Here is a 14,736-nt window from a genome sequence, read left to right as displayed (position 1 = left end):
CTCTCGCTCTAAAAATAACCAAGTATGTGTATACTGCACATGGAGTTGCGCCGTCACGCACATACAGTAGATTCACACTGTAAGCAATCCCATTATGCCTGGAAAGTTTGGCTCTGGGTTTCTTATAGCGCAATGAATCCTCTTGCCTTCGCTGCACAGAGCACATAGAAGGAAACAGAGTTTTCTGCAGGGTGCTCAAGGGAGTATGAAAGTATGCAGTCTAAGCATGCAGCAGGGCTCAGACCAACAGGAGCCACAACCTCTACGGAACGATTTGGTTGTACTCTTGGTAGGAATTCGCATCTAATCGTGTGTCTTTTCGCCACTTGGCTGTGCAAGAATTGAACGCAATCTTCTCAAGTATCCAAAATACCCTTGAAAAGTAATTACGAGGCAGGGGTTTGGACACACAGGCACAAAAAACGATGCCAAGCGAAGGGCAACAATTTGTCAGGGGGGTGAAGATAATTCCACTTCCCAGGAGAATGTTAAACAAGCTGTAGCTCTCAGCAGTTTTCCCTGGGATGACCCTTAACCTTGAGCGGGGTAGACTTGCTGGCTGCAGTGGATGCGAGGGAGCTGATTGGCTTTGATCTGTTCTCCTCAGAAAGCACTTCCTCGGGTCAGGGGTCGGTTCTGGAACATGTCCATCTGTCTGTGCCATTCTGGCTTTTAAAATTCTTGGAAATTAAGTAAATCCAACAGCCTTACTTCAGCATAAAGCGACAGGTCCTAAAACGGGCAACGTCTTAGTCGGCGTGGGTCACTCGGGGAGGACCCCAGAGTTTCCTCTCATCAGTAAACTGAATAATAATTAGACCTGGTACTGACCCCCCCAAGGCACCCCGGTTTCCTTTCACTGTTTGTTTTCACTGCTTCGCTTCATTAATATTAAAGAGATTTTTCACAAAGTGATGGGAACTGAACTGTCAACACTTACCCAGTAACAAAAAAAAAATAGGTGTGTGCAGCCATGGCAACAAAAACAAGTTCTCTTTACTTTGTTACCTGTTTATATGAGGTGCCCAATCTGCACAGGGAATTCCTGATCGAGTTGTCGATAAGGCGCCTTGGTACATCTCTCCATTGTCTTCGTAACAGTCTGGGGAGGAGTGAGGTTAAGTTATTTTGCAAAATCTCATTAAGAACTCACCAGAGTGCCAAGGACAACAGAGTCGTGCAGTTTTGCAAACACCTGAATATCTGCACAGCGTAGAAGCACAATCACGCACTCGCAAAGAGAAACAAAAACACTCTTGTGGCTTGGAGCAGTTCGGCGTCGATGACAGCCTGTGTAACTATCGCTCCCCCACATATAACAGAACATTTAAACTTCATTTATACCGTGTCTGTTCTAAAACAGAGGGCTCGTAGTAAATGCCATGTGTGGTCCTCTGAAATACAAAGCAGGGGAACATGGGAAACGACAGCGAGCGCCGTTGCCAGAGTCTGGTGTGTTTGTTCTCCTGCGAAATGGAATTCACTGGGCAGCATGCTGCCAAGGGGCTCGGCCCCGTGAGAGTGACACAGAAACGTCGGAGTAATTTCGCAAAAAGCATGACATGTGTCTTTAAGCATCTGCGGTTCGGTGTTTGAATTATGTTCTCTACGGAAGAATGTAGGGTTTTCTTTACAAATTACAAGACGCTTGTTGTTATTGTTGCTTCTGATGTTCGTGGAAAACATTTCACTTTGCGACATATTTTGAAAACATGTTTCTTATTTGAATAAATCATAACTTAAACTGGCAAGGCTAAAAACAACAGCATGAAAAAATGCTCTTAGTAAACTTGAACTTCACATTTCTGCCCCTAGCCATCTCTCCTCGACTGTTTTAAACATTTAGCGTAGATTGTAGGGAACGTGCAACAGGGGTTTAGGCCTGAAACGATTAATTGGATTGATCCTAATTAATCACGATTAATCGTCTATTGAAATAATTGTCAACTAATTTAGTAACTGATTGTTAAATGGAGTATATAGACACAAAAAATGACACTTGCTGAAAAAACAGCTTATTAAGCCACAATTAAAAATAATAATTAAAAAGAAAATGTCTGTAAATATGTTTTAGCCACAAGTCCTCAAGTCTGAGCTTCACCTGCTTCAAATCTTATTGCATTTTAGGCAATAAAATTTTTTTTTTACTTATTTAAAAATAGAACTAAGTTATTTATTTATTTGTTTCTTTTGGTGTACTTATAATATTGCATAAAAAAGGCTTAGGTGGTTAAATGAAAATTCTGTAGAATAATCTATTAATTGTCAGAATAGCTAATTACTAAAAGAATCATGAGTTGCAGCCCAACAATAGCTTGTTTTGAGAGAAAGCTGGAAGCTCAAGTGTCTAATGGATTCCTCTTAGAAACTTTCTAATTTTAGTTAACGGACAATGAAAAAGGGAAGGACACCTGTGTATTCACCTATTTTCGGTGTGGGATCTGCATCGCATCTGGGGATATGGGTGCACTTTGCAATCCTCTGGTTAGGGTCTGTGGTGAAGCACCATGGGTAATCTGCTCCGTCGGGGTTGCGGCAGTAATTTTCCCGAAGGTCTCTGTGGCAAACACACCGGCTACAATTTAAATGACGATGCTGATGACTGCATCGTTGACAGTTAGGCTATTCGGTTTCAACACTTCTGCTTTTCTTCCCGTCCGCTCACTTGCATTTGAAGTTCACAGGAAGAAACGAGTGGTTGTGGGGGAACTGGGAGTCCCACCGCTGACACGTCACGCCCTCTGGGGTGACGTTCATCGTCCCGCGGTAATTTGCGCCGTCCCGCTGGATGCAGGACGTTGTTGTGTTGACGTCGATTTCCTCACTGTGGTCTGAGTCTGCGAGAGAAAAATGTTGCAGTGAGGGGAGCCATGGGAAAGATGGGAAAGTCACTAGCTGGATCCCAACAGAAGAATGAGGGAGGAAGGAGAGGAGGGAGATGTTAATCCTCTAAAAAATGTGTCATGTTTAATGTAGAGGCAGATGATCAAAAACAGTAGCACTCCCTCCATGCTGCTATTGGCATAGGAAACTCTCACTCCGTTCACAACAGTGGTGCCACATATTCTTGCACACGGGGATTTCCACAAGCATTAATTATACAATTTGCCAAAAATAGCACTCTTACTGTTGCAAAATAACATCTTCTAAAAAATATTATTAGTTGTACATTCCTTGGGTAAAAGGAGAAGCCATCCACAGGACCTTCCAAAAGTATTTGTGTGCCTTTAACCTTTCAACATATTGTCAAGTCTCGTCTCTGGCAAGAGTTGAAAAATCGACTTTCACAGACTCTAATTTGAGTTGAGCTATTTTGCAAAGAATGGGCAAACCCTTCAGGCCAGGAGTCTTCAACTCCATGCATGGAAGTCTGGTGTCCAAAACTTTTAGATGTGCCTCTGCTTCAACACACCCCAGTCAAATAATGAGATCATCAGCAAGACTCTGGAGGCCGCGGCTGCATACGGAGGAGGCAACGCAGGCATTTGATTCAGGTGTGTTGGACAAGAGACACGTCTAAAAGATGAAGGACATTGGGCCTTGAGGCCAAGTCTCACAGACCGCTGCTTTTAGCCCATCGATGTACAAATCTGACAGAAACACATCCCAAAAGACCTGCGGCTGGAATTGCAGTGAAATGTCGTCGTACGCAGTGTCAGTCCAGAGAGGGTGAACAACGACGACGCATCTAATACATCAAAGTTTGCTTTGCAATTTGACAAAACTGAAGCAGTTTCAAGGGGTTACAAATGCCTTCGCGCCGTCACCGGTCAGCTTTGAGCCACTTCCACCATCGGCAAACTATTTCAAACATCTTCAGATGGAATTCAACTTTCAGCAGTGCAGGGGCAGCGGCACTTCTCCCCTCTGGAACCCTGTCTTTGTTTCTTTAGCCTTTGACAGACGAGATGAGGGAAGATGGAGGAGGAACGGGGATGTTTTGAGGCAGAAACGAAAAGGCGGTTGGAAGAGAGGGATTCTTCGGATTGATGTAATGCATGCCAGTGCCTGTGTGCTCCGCACAGCACAGGTCAGTGGTTTTTATCTCGCTGAGGGCAGGCATTGAGGGATGCACACATCTGGACAAATGAAGAACCGCCGCCCTCGCTGTAAATCATAAGCTGTACTGTAAAGCGCTCGCCTGTGCTCGCATGTGCGTGCGTGTTTTTGACGGAGAGAGAAATACGTCGCGTGCGTTTAGAGGATGCGCACAGCAGAGCGTTTTGACAAAAGACAGAAAGAATTTGCTGATGACATGAACGTTTATTCCATGCCTCTGTTACCTCTGAAGAACAAACGCTGTCAAAGGTACAAATCCAACACGCAGCCAAATGTAATCCGAGTCAAGTGAAGTTATATTATTCACCTCTACCCTAATAATGCGTGTCAGGTGTGTAACAACTGAAGGTCTGTAGGGTTTCTCCAAAATTATTTCCATTTACCTTCTGATGAAACACCATTTCCAACAGATCTATTCTCAATTTGTGCGTTGATTAAAGCCGACAGAGCTCTGCCTGAGACGTCAGAAAGTCCAAAGCCTCCGACTGCTGTTAAGTAAGGTTGAAGTCTAGTGTCTGTGGAGGGCCATAGCATATGATTCACATCATTTTCATGTTCATCACACCATTTGCTGACTCCCCCCCAGCCCCCCCGAGCCCCAGGAGGAAGCATCTGCAATCGCTTTCCTCCTTTCACATTAAATCGTCTCTAAATGTTGTGATTCGAACCCAACGTTCATGCCACTAACAGCTACTGTCCCCTTTCAGAGCCCACGTTGCCGTGCGAAGCCTCTTCGCGTCTGCTGAGCATTCTCACGTTTTGTCACGTGAAAACCACAAAACTCTGCGTTTTTTTTTTTTTTTTTGGGGGCGCAGTGATTTTAGGTGACATGTCAACACAAGGTAGTGCGGTATTATGAAGGGAGGAGAAAGTGAGTCATGGTTCAGGCTGCCTGAGTCAATACTTAGAACCACTTTTTTTCGTTGTTGTTACAGCTACAGCTGCAAGTCTTTATCTATCTATGTAAACTATGTACATTGAGAAAACAAAATCATGGCTCCATCTATTTTCCCAGCAACTCAAACCGACTTCCCCGTTCTTGTTGAAGAACAGCATTCCCACAGCATGCAGTCGTCACTACCGTGTTTCACTGTGACTATGGTAGCTGTGGATAGATAACGATGCATTTTTTTTTTTTTTTTTATAGGTTTTGCTGGCTCTAGTGGCCTTTATTTGAAAGAAGTTCAACAGGAAACAGGGTAACGAGAGAGGGGGAAGACATGCGGTCCAGGAATCGAACCTGCAACCACCGCCACGAGGACTAAGGCCTCAATACGTGCTTTGCCCCTGCACCACCACAGCACCCCCTGATGATGTTTGCTTTTAAAAGCTTGTGGCAAACTGCAAATAGAGTCTCTTATGACCTTTCCACACTTGCTACTTTCTCATAATGGCCAAATTATGAAAAAATACCTCGGAAGTCGTCACTAATTAGGGGTTGTATAGGGCTATTCCATTAAAAAGGACTAAATGCATACACACCATACACGTTTCTGATGTTCATTTGTAAAAAAAAAAAATAAAATAATCCTTTTCCTTTCTCTTCATACTCATAGTCATGACTTTGTGTTGGTCTGTCACATAATCTCAACAAAATACATACAGGTTTAAGTATGTAATGTCGCAAAATGTTAAAAAAAAAAGTCCAATGGGTATTTATGCCTTTATGAAACACCGTGTGAAGCATGTTGGCACAATGGCCTTCATTGTCACTGTCCAATTTTCAATTTCTCTATTCAGGCAGACGATCCCAGTAACAAACAACATATTTGCTTTTTCCTTGTTGAGGTGGAAGGATCTTAAGCCAAACACCACATTAAACGACGACTTCCAAGACTTCTCAAGGGGGAACTATATTTTCAGACGACCACCAAAACCACTGAAGTTCTTGCATGTAACAACTTCAATGATAAAACCTGCTGGTGATACAAACCCCCCCCCCCCCCACAAAAAAAAAAAAGGCTGTCTACTTCTGAGTCCTTTAACAGATTCACAATTGTGTGACACATTGTTTGAAGGTTGGGAGCGTGAAAGATGTTGAGAAAAATCTAGTCATAAATCAGAGCAAAAACAATCAGTTGGCCTTGTCACGCTTTCTTTGAAGACTTTAGTCAACAAAGCTCCCAGCTGGAGATATAAAACACCCTTACCACACATGGTAATGTTGCAGTACTCCCACGGAGTCCTGGGATCCATGGTGTAGCACCAGGGCCGCAGACGGTTATTTGGGTTACGACAATAGTTGTCCCTCAAGTCTTTATCTCGATACCTGCAGGGAGAGAGTGAAAACAGGAGGGGGGGGGAGGAAGTCGGGTGGGAAGTAAGTCATAACAACTGGTGAGGTCTACCTCTCCTGAGCATTAGCGTCATTTATTCAAGCATCTGTCATGGGTGTGTGCTGGTGTCTGTGAGAAAGATCAACGTTGTGGATTTCAGCTTACTTTTTGGGCTGGAACGGGTGTTCGTGAGGCCACTTTGAGTCCCACCTCTGGCACTCCTTGCCGCTTTCCGTTTGGTCCACTTTGCCTCGATAATCCTCCCCATTGCACCTCATGCAAACGTCTGCCAACAAAGAAACAACAATTATCGAAACGTTGTTTCCCCCTTTCACAAAAGCAAACAAAACCTAAGGCACAGAGAAACCAACAAACTGCGCAAACATTAATTAAACTCTTGAGGGCCTCTCGATTTGGGCTTTGCTTAAACTGAAGCGTTTTGTCCACAGAGGAGATTCCGTCTTACCCTGTGAACACTGCGGTATGCCGCACTCCTCGGCTCGTACATTGGGGTCTGTGGTGTAGCACCACGGACCACCAGGATCGTTGTTGGGATTCCGGCAGAAGTTTTCCCTCAGGTCCTGCGTTGGGTACCTGTCTGGGTAAAACCTAAGGAGGCACAGACGGACATCGCTGAAGGTGTTAACCGATACCATGAGCCGCAAAAATAAACTTGCAGGAGCGCTCGCACGCTTGCTTTGCAGCAGCCGTGTTTTTTAGTATCGCGCTGGCCTGCAAGCGCGCTGCATAGCAACTCAAATAAATTCGAAGGGAAACTTAATTATGTTACATGCATAACTCTGTGAAATTCAAGCGCCTGCAGTCTGAGCGGGCTGCGTTTTTCTTTACATCCTGGAATGATCTCTCATAGCAGTCAAATGCAAACCAAGTCATCAATACGTCTCTCTACTCCGTGTTAGCACCTTTTGCATAATCACATTACTAATTCCAACTACTTCCAGACTCTGTGATGTGTGAAGCAGCTCAAATGTCACAGCGCGGTAACCGGCAGCAGCACAGAGTTACGCTACGGGCCAGTTGGAGCAGCCTGAGCAGCTCCTCCGCCGGCCACCTTTGAGCGCATTTAAAGGTAATCCTTCCCTGTCAACTGCTACACCACATTAGTGTCAAGGAAAGTGTTAGAAATAAAAAATAGCATCCCGTGCAAACATGGTGTAGAAAAGAAGGGGTGCTAAAGAACGCCCCCCACCCCTACCCAAATGGACAGTGCGTAAAATTCATCTTCTCCTACGGCAGGATGATGAAAACCTGGCACGTCAACACTTCCTGATTCATGCAGACCACAAGACAGCAACTGAAGACAGAAGAGGAAGCTTCAGACTCACTTTTCCACAGAAAGGCAAGGTTCATTCTTAACGAATGATTAAGAACTGAAAAGCAAAGCGTGAGAAAATGTCGAAAATCTTGTCCGACGAGTAACATCAGAAAAAAAAACAAAAAACAAAGTTCTTCCTTCTGGAACTTGTTTAAACACTTCCTTCTAGGGCTTCTGTGAGGCTCTGGCAAGGTTTCGCTGGTCATGCACATCATTCCATCTAATAATGGAAGTAAACTTAGTCATTTAACGTAGCACATAAAACGAGGTTGACACGGTCAAGCCTACATCCTACGTTCTCGTTTGTGCATGTTACTAAAACGAAACACTTGTTTCAAAACAGCACAAATCTTTTTCTTAGGGCCAAAGATCACATCTGTTTTGTGTAACTCGCAAACTTAGCACACTGTAGGACTCTATCAGAAATGCCGTGTTGTTAATTTAGAAATGGAATCACGAGTTTTCCCACTTTAAGTAAAAAGTTTGGGGAGGAAAAAAAAAAAAAAAAAGGCTGCAGCATGGGAGCAAGTTAGCTGTAATGATGTTTTGCTAACAGATGTTGGCCAGTTATTCATCATTTTGCCAAAATCTGTTCCCATTGGAGTGCAGTCAGACACTATGCACACATGCTTCCCTCTTTCAGCCAACAACACATATTGGCTTGATTTTGGATAACACCGAAGATGAAATCTGGGCCTGAAGTAACTGCTGCAAAATGTCTGAACAGAATTTGCAACAAACTCAGTATTTCAGGTGAACCGATGACTTCAGTGGGGGAAAAAAAAAGAAAAACTCCCTTTAAAGTTTTGCTAAAGGGAAAAACGTATTTGTGCAATTACACAAATATAATTACACAAACTGTATTTGTGTAATTATATTTGGGTGTAACCATAATTACACTAATTAAATTTGTGTCATTACATGCAGAAAAATACTTATAAAACAATTTAGAAATTACAAATCAAAGCACATAAACTAAATATTCATGCCATTTTTTTTTCTTATAGAATAAGAAAAAAATGGCAAAGAATTTTTTTCTTTGCCAGGCAAGTCATGTTAAGTAAGATTTTCTTAGCTCAGTTAACTATTGCACCCACTGTTTCATTCACATTAAAAATAAAGAAATGGATAGTGAACGCTTATTGAAATTACACAGAATTCTATTATTTTTCACTTTCTTTTAATTGAAAAATATCCCAGAACGAACACATTACATCTTTAGCATTGTTTGGCTAATGTTAGCCATGCAAAATAAGAGCTATATAAATCTGGCGAGTGAATCTATAGTGTATACCCCAACAATGCATAAACTAAGTCTACCTACAAACACCTTTAAAGCTCACAAATATTTACCAAAACACCCTATGTTTTCTTTTCATTGAAAATATTAGAAGGGCAAACACCTTTTAACAGCTTTAGCTTTGCTACGCTAGCATTAGCTAAGAAAAGCTAGAACTGGCAAAAATATTGACCGTATCGTCTTGGAAAATCTACAATGTCTGCCTACAAACACTTAAGCCATCTCAGTGCATTCACACGTAGCGTCCCTTTTTAAAGTTCAAAATATTACAAGACTCATTTCTCCAATTTGTGGATCTCCACAAACGAGAGGGCTAAATCAAGCTCAGGGTCCTCATGTAAAACAAGAAGGAGTTGCGCATTCTCCATGCTTGACCGGCCGACACCGCTTTCAGCTTTAAAGCCTCAAACACCGACAACAGGTGGAAGTTCCACTCCTTGACGGGTACCTCCTGAGAAAAACACTTCCTCCCCACCACCATAATAAGCCAAGCGTGAAAATAATAGTTACCTGAACCTCGAATGGCGCGTTGTTCTTTGGGGCGGCACTTCTCACACAGCAGGACAGTCCCGTGTTAGGTAAAGCCCACAGTGGTACTGAATCTCCCTTCAGTTAATCTCTTTTTTAACATTCGACATTAGCGGCCCACTTCTATTTGAGTAGAGCAAGGGGGACCATGTGTCAAATAAACGATGACAAAGGTTTCCTTATGTAAACCGCTGCTTGTGGAAAGTGATGACAGGACCGGGGCAGCGCAGAACAGGAGAGGAGCCACGCCGCAATCTGTTTTAATTGTGAGCAAACCTGTGTATTCTCTCGGCATGCTTGTAACTCAGTGAACTTAGCTGGACACGAGACAAAGAAATGACTTCAGTCTATAAATCTTTGCGCCTTCTTTATTTTATTCTGCTCCGCTTCTATTATTCACTCTGCACCTCTTCAAACTGTTATTACCCCCGCTCCCAAATCCCCTCTCTGCCACAGTTAAAATGTCTTGTAACTAATGAGCAGCGCTAATGAGAAGCTGGCAAAGATCCATCCCTGCAAAGTCGCTCATCTAAGCCGTATTGTAGATGAGAAAAAACATCTCTGGGATACACCTGATGGCCTCTGGTGCAGCGGAGTAAGAAGGAAAAAAAAAAGTCAATGGGGAGGACATCCCTACATGTGTTGAAAGAAATCTGACTTAACTCTGGATAAACGTTCAACGGTCTCTGAGCCTCCACCTTCCCTTAACCCCCGAGGTGGAAGGGGATGAACCGAGCAACAATAAATCAGACACTGAGGTCTGTTCAGTATCAGGCACAGAGAAAAATACAAGAAGCATCCTGGACGAAGCTGGAAGTCTAAAAAAAGATGGGAGCTTTGAAGCTTTTTGGATTTAATCTAAGGGAATTTAGCGAGAGGAAGTGTATGATCAACGCGATGCCTGGTGAGCGAGGAGCCAGAGCTTTTCTGTGAAGCATTCGCACTAAAAGATGGGTAAGTCGCTAAAAATAATAGCAGTGAAAGCATATTTTTCCCACAGAGATTTCTTGTTTTGCTTTCGTGTCATACGTGTTTGAAATTAAATAGACAAAAAAATATCCAAAGCAGAAACAAAATACAGCTTTCATATATATATATATATATATATATATATATATATATATATATATATATATATATATATATATATATACATATATATATAAAAAAATTCATCTATTACAGAAACAAGCTTGTCAAACCAACAGAGTTTACCAATTAAAGAAGATTCACCAAGGCTATAAAGGAAATAACTCAGACTGACAAGAGTGAAATATTATGGAACGTGTCTCACGCTACGTCTGGTATCAAATGACAGCAGCATTGAAAAGAACATTACACAGATAGTCAAACATGGTGGTATTAGTGTGATGACAAATTTAGCTTCATACCAGGAACATCATGAAGGAAAATGAGAATTATCCCTGAAAACCCTCCAGCGTGGCTGAATAAAAACTAATTCCGAGAAGAAGAATGGGCCAAAATGTTCTCTAAAACGATGAAAAAGTTTCACTGCCAGGTATCAGAAACACTCGACGACAGCTGTTCGGGGCAGTTGCTCGTGCCGGGGTAGCATTAGCGTGAACGTTCTTGATAACCTGAAACATCCAAGTGGGACGAAACCCGCTTTGGATGATCCAATGCAAAAAGCTAAGGAGGCGCCGTTTGATTTAAACACGGCAGCCCGACCTTCTGCTAGGCTCCCGGACAAAAAGAGGACTTACGTGTGTTCATTGATGTTATTATCAGACCAAGCTTGGCAAGTGATGTTTGACTTCGTCCAAGATCTCCTCCCTCTGTAGTTGTCCTTGGTGCCGCTGATGCACTCTCTAATATATTCTGAGAGAACAAAAAAGGTACAACAGACATCGGAAGACATCAGGCTTTGAATGTTCTGTCACTGTGCCAAGTTCGTACAGGTGCCAAAAAGTTGAACTGCCATGAACTTATTCAGACATAGTTGCCCAAGTATGGTCAAAAGGAGATCTTTTTAGTTTTTCTCCTGAGAGCATTTAGTTATCTCAAGTCCCAGAAGTTCATTAAATGTCACAGGAGGGAGCTTTCGTAAATTTCGCAATAAATTCTAAAGTGCTAGATTCAACAGCTTACATTTTAGGCAGAGCTCTTGTGTTGGGTGCAAGCAAGCAATGTTGTGTTTTCTTTTATATATTTTTATTTTTTATTTATGCTCCACTTGAGCCTAGATGCTTAAGCACTGGCTTTCCACACCAGAATGAGTCAACTTGCTGGGCGTGAAGAGATTCATGTCTTCTGAAAATGTCAACAGGGAAAGCAAACACCTTAGACTTAACGAGCTCACACACATGTGTCATCACTACAAACAACTCGAGCAGATCCCTCGGCTCCTCCACGGTTCTCGTGAGAAAAACACCGATGCGCCTCCGAAAACGATAACATTTACCTTTTTTTTCGCATAAAGTGAAGTTGATGTTGGCCTGCTTCTGCGCGCCGTGGGTGAAACGGTCAAAAGGAAGCAAGTGGCATTTCCTGTTGTCCTTCTGAAAGTTGAAAGCTCTGCGGACACACACACACAGGGGAAGTGGTTGAAAGATGACCACATGATAAACAACAAAAATATGTAAATACAACCAGACCAGAGGGACGGCGGCGCGGAACAGGGACGCTGGGGAATCAAGTGAATTCAGAGGAAAGACGGAAAAAAAAAAACAAAAGAAGAAGCTGCGACTCACCTGCAAATGAAGTTTTTCTTCTTGCATTTTCGCGCGCAGTGTTCCAGCGAGCGGCTATTTTGTACCACTGGAGTCTGAGGACAGTCTGTGCAAATCAGCATGTGGTTGTCACTCTTTTCATACTTCTGTAAAGACTGACGACGATGTTTTTGACAGCAACCTAAAATGTACAGAGATGTGATTTAAAAAAAAAAAAATTTATATAAGAATTTGTTTCCTAAAAGAGCTTATTCAAAAAAAAAAAACTTACAGGCTACTTTCAGGAACCGGGCTCATATTTTTAGGAGAAATTTAAGGAGTTGCATTTTCAAGTATTTGCGTTGATCTTTTGAGATTACTTTCCTGAATGTAGTGACACTTTCTCAGAAAGTATCCAGCAAGTTCCAGGAAACTAACAACTGGTAAGCAAGCTAATAAGTCAGCTAACTGCTGACTTAATCAGTTAGCTGACATTAAGACAGCTAATTGACTTAATGTCAGCTAATTAAGTCAGTTAATTGGAAATTAGCGGAAAGTTCCAAAAGTATTTTCTGCACTATTTAGTGCAGCAGCAAACTTTAGCTACTTAAACCTGAGGAACATTTCTTATTTAGAATCTCAGTCAACTCAAATGAACTCCAAAGGGTTACAGGTATTTTTTTTTTAATTTTGTTTAAACAAGTCTGAACTTCTGCATTGTTTATTTTACTGCCACCCAAAATACCGTATCACTTTCAACGGCATGACTCAAAACATTTCTGCGTTAACGGTTATTGCATCACCGCAACACAGTGCAATCTTCCCTGTCGTATTCTGCAGCTCGTTTTGCACGTTTCAGGAGACTCACTCATCAAATTTTCAGTGGCAATTTCGCTGCGAACCGTTGGCACAGCAGCAAAGGGAACATTGATTTCTAAAGTGGCTATAGCAAATCCCTGCCGGAGCCGATTCTTTTCAGAATCGCACTTTGCCATTCGGCGCCGGCTGTGTTCTCCAGCAGATATTCAAGGAAACCGTTTTATGTTTGCATTTTTTTTTTTGTTTTTTTTTTTCTTTGGAAGCAGCAGACGTCTAAACTTCTTCTGTCCCAGCTGGTTTACGGAGAATGTCAGAAAAACAAAAGCGAAATGTTCTCTCAGGGATGAAAGCCCCGTTCAAAAATCACGTTCGCATCCAAAGCTAAGTTATCTGGAGCTGTGAGGACTGACAAAGGAAAGTGACACCTGTCAACAAGCTTATGTGCTGCACTGGATACCCTCATGAAAGCAGATCTCATATTTTACTGGCTGAGGTCGTCTTCCCTCCCTCCCCCGATTCTGTCATATTTGGCACGGTTCGGTTTTAAGTTACTGATGTATTTATGAGTTATCACGACTCCTACGGAAAGCAATTTCATAATCTTGCATTCATGATTTTGAAAGCGTTGGTAAAGACTTATATAGAAGTCCTGTTTAACAATGCTGACTTTTCGTTTATTTCTTTCCATATTGAGCAACCAGAACTTTCATCCAGTGACCCTGCTTGCCAGAGAAACTTTACATTTCTAATAAAAAGATGCATTTTTACGTATGATGCTCAATGTACAGCCTCTCGGCTTTTGGAAACGTAAGAAGAAGAAGAAAAACACACACAGTGTGTGTGGAAAATGAACCGTCAAGCTGTCGGCAGAGCAAATGGACCCATTATATTTCTTTCTTGCCTTATTTATAGAGCTTTGTTGAAAGGAGTTTCTTTGGAAGAGGCACATCAAAAGAGAAGTCTATCATTGCAACAAAAAAAAGAAAAAAGTGGCACAATGCACATGGGATCACAGAGGGTTCAGAAACAGGACAGCATCATATTTTTTTTCGAACTAATATTTTGTGACACGAATCATTCATTTTTACCTGCTCTGGAAAAGGAGGGAAAAAAAGCTCTTCCTTTAGCCGGATTGAGTTCTGCCGCAACTGTAGTTCCCTGGTGCTCCCAGGCACCTTTAAACTTTAAGTTTGTAATTAAAGGCAAGTGCGACATAAATCATCCAGGAAAATCTTTTGCTACCGAGTTACAGCCACATGCCCCCGTGCCAAGACCCAATACAAGACGCTGTGTGTGTACTTAGGATTCTGTAAACTGTGGACCGTTTAGAGGCTTGTCGTGGTTGAAAATGGTTTTAGGGGAGGACATGTTATTAATGTTTGGGCTCCGCTGGACCACATCTGGCAGTCATCACCGTGTTGTTCCAGCCCTGATGTCTGGCCAGGCCGCTCAATTAGATTTCACTTAGTCTCTTCCTCTCCTTGCACTCAGACCCCTGCTATCTCCACATATCTCCCAAGTATTTTGTTGAAGCATGAGGATAAGGATAAAAGGTGCTCTGGGGGTTTGGGGAGAGGAGAGGAGGCGAGAGCGACGGGATTTAATGGGAAGAGGCAGCCGAATTAGACGAAACAGGTTCAAATTTACATTTGAGAAATGTGGATGGGGAGGGAATGGTGGAGGACTGAAACTTTAACTTTAATTTGGGGATCGTTTGACTGAACCGGTCTGCCACATGAGCGTGGCTTG

The 14,736-nt window shown here is 42.5% G+C and overlaps 1 protein-coding gene across 6 annotated transcripts in view; it reads right to left on the bottom strand.

Moving 5' to 3' along the window:
• The window catches only part of hgfa (hepatocyte growth factor a), a 36,111-nt gene that overhangs the window by 19,059 nt on the left and 2,316 nt on the right, over positions 1-14,736 (bottom strand). For 5 of the 6 annotated variants that reach the window (XM_014982402.2, XM_088003033.1, XM_088003035.1 and 2 more), the window contains exons 2-10: positions 12,211-12,370; positions 11,922-12,034; positions 11,224-11,338; positions 6,802-6,944; positions 6,501-6,621; positions 6,210-6,328; positions 2,666-2,837; positions 2,424-2,575; positions 1,009-1,102 (exon numbers count right to left, since the gene is read on the bottom strand). In XM_014982402.2, the coding sequence (XP_014837888.2) occupies positions 1,009-1,102; positions 2,424-2,575; positions 2,666-2,837; positions 6,210-6,328; positions 6,501-6,621; positions 6,802-6,944; positions 11,224-11,338; positions 11,922-12,034; positions 12,211-12,370 (1,189 nt within the window). The remainder of the gene's footprint in view (positions 1-1,008; positions 1,103-2,423; positions 2,576-2,665; positions 2,838-6,209; positions 6,329-6,500; positions 6,622-6,801; positions 6,945-11,223; positions 11,339-11,921; positions 12,035-12,210; positions 12,371-14,736) is intronic. The other variant, XM_088003037.1, reaches the window with a different exon arrangement.

The sequence above is a fragment of the Poecilia mexicana genome, unplaced genomic scaffold, assembly GCF_051168715.1.
Source record: "Poecilia mexicana isolate PSO_F unplaced genomic scaffold, ASM5116871v1 scaffold_23, whole genome shotgun sequence".
NCBI classification, from domain to species: domain Eukaryota; kingdom Metazoa; phylum Chordata; class Actinopteri; order Cyprinodontiformes; family Poeciliidae; genus Poecilia; species Poecilia mexicana.
This window is presented reverse-complemented; position numbering and strand designations above follow the sequence as displayed.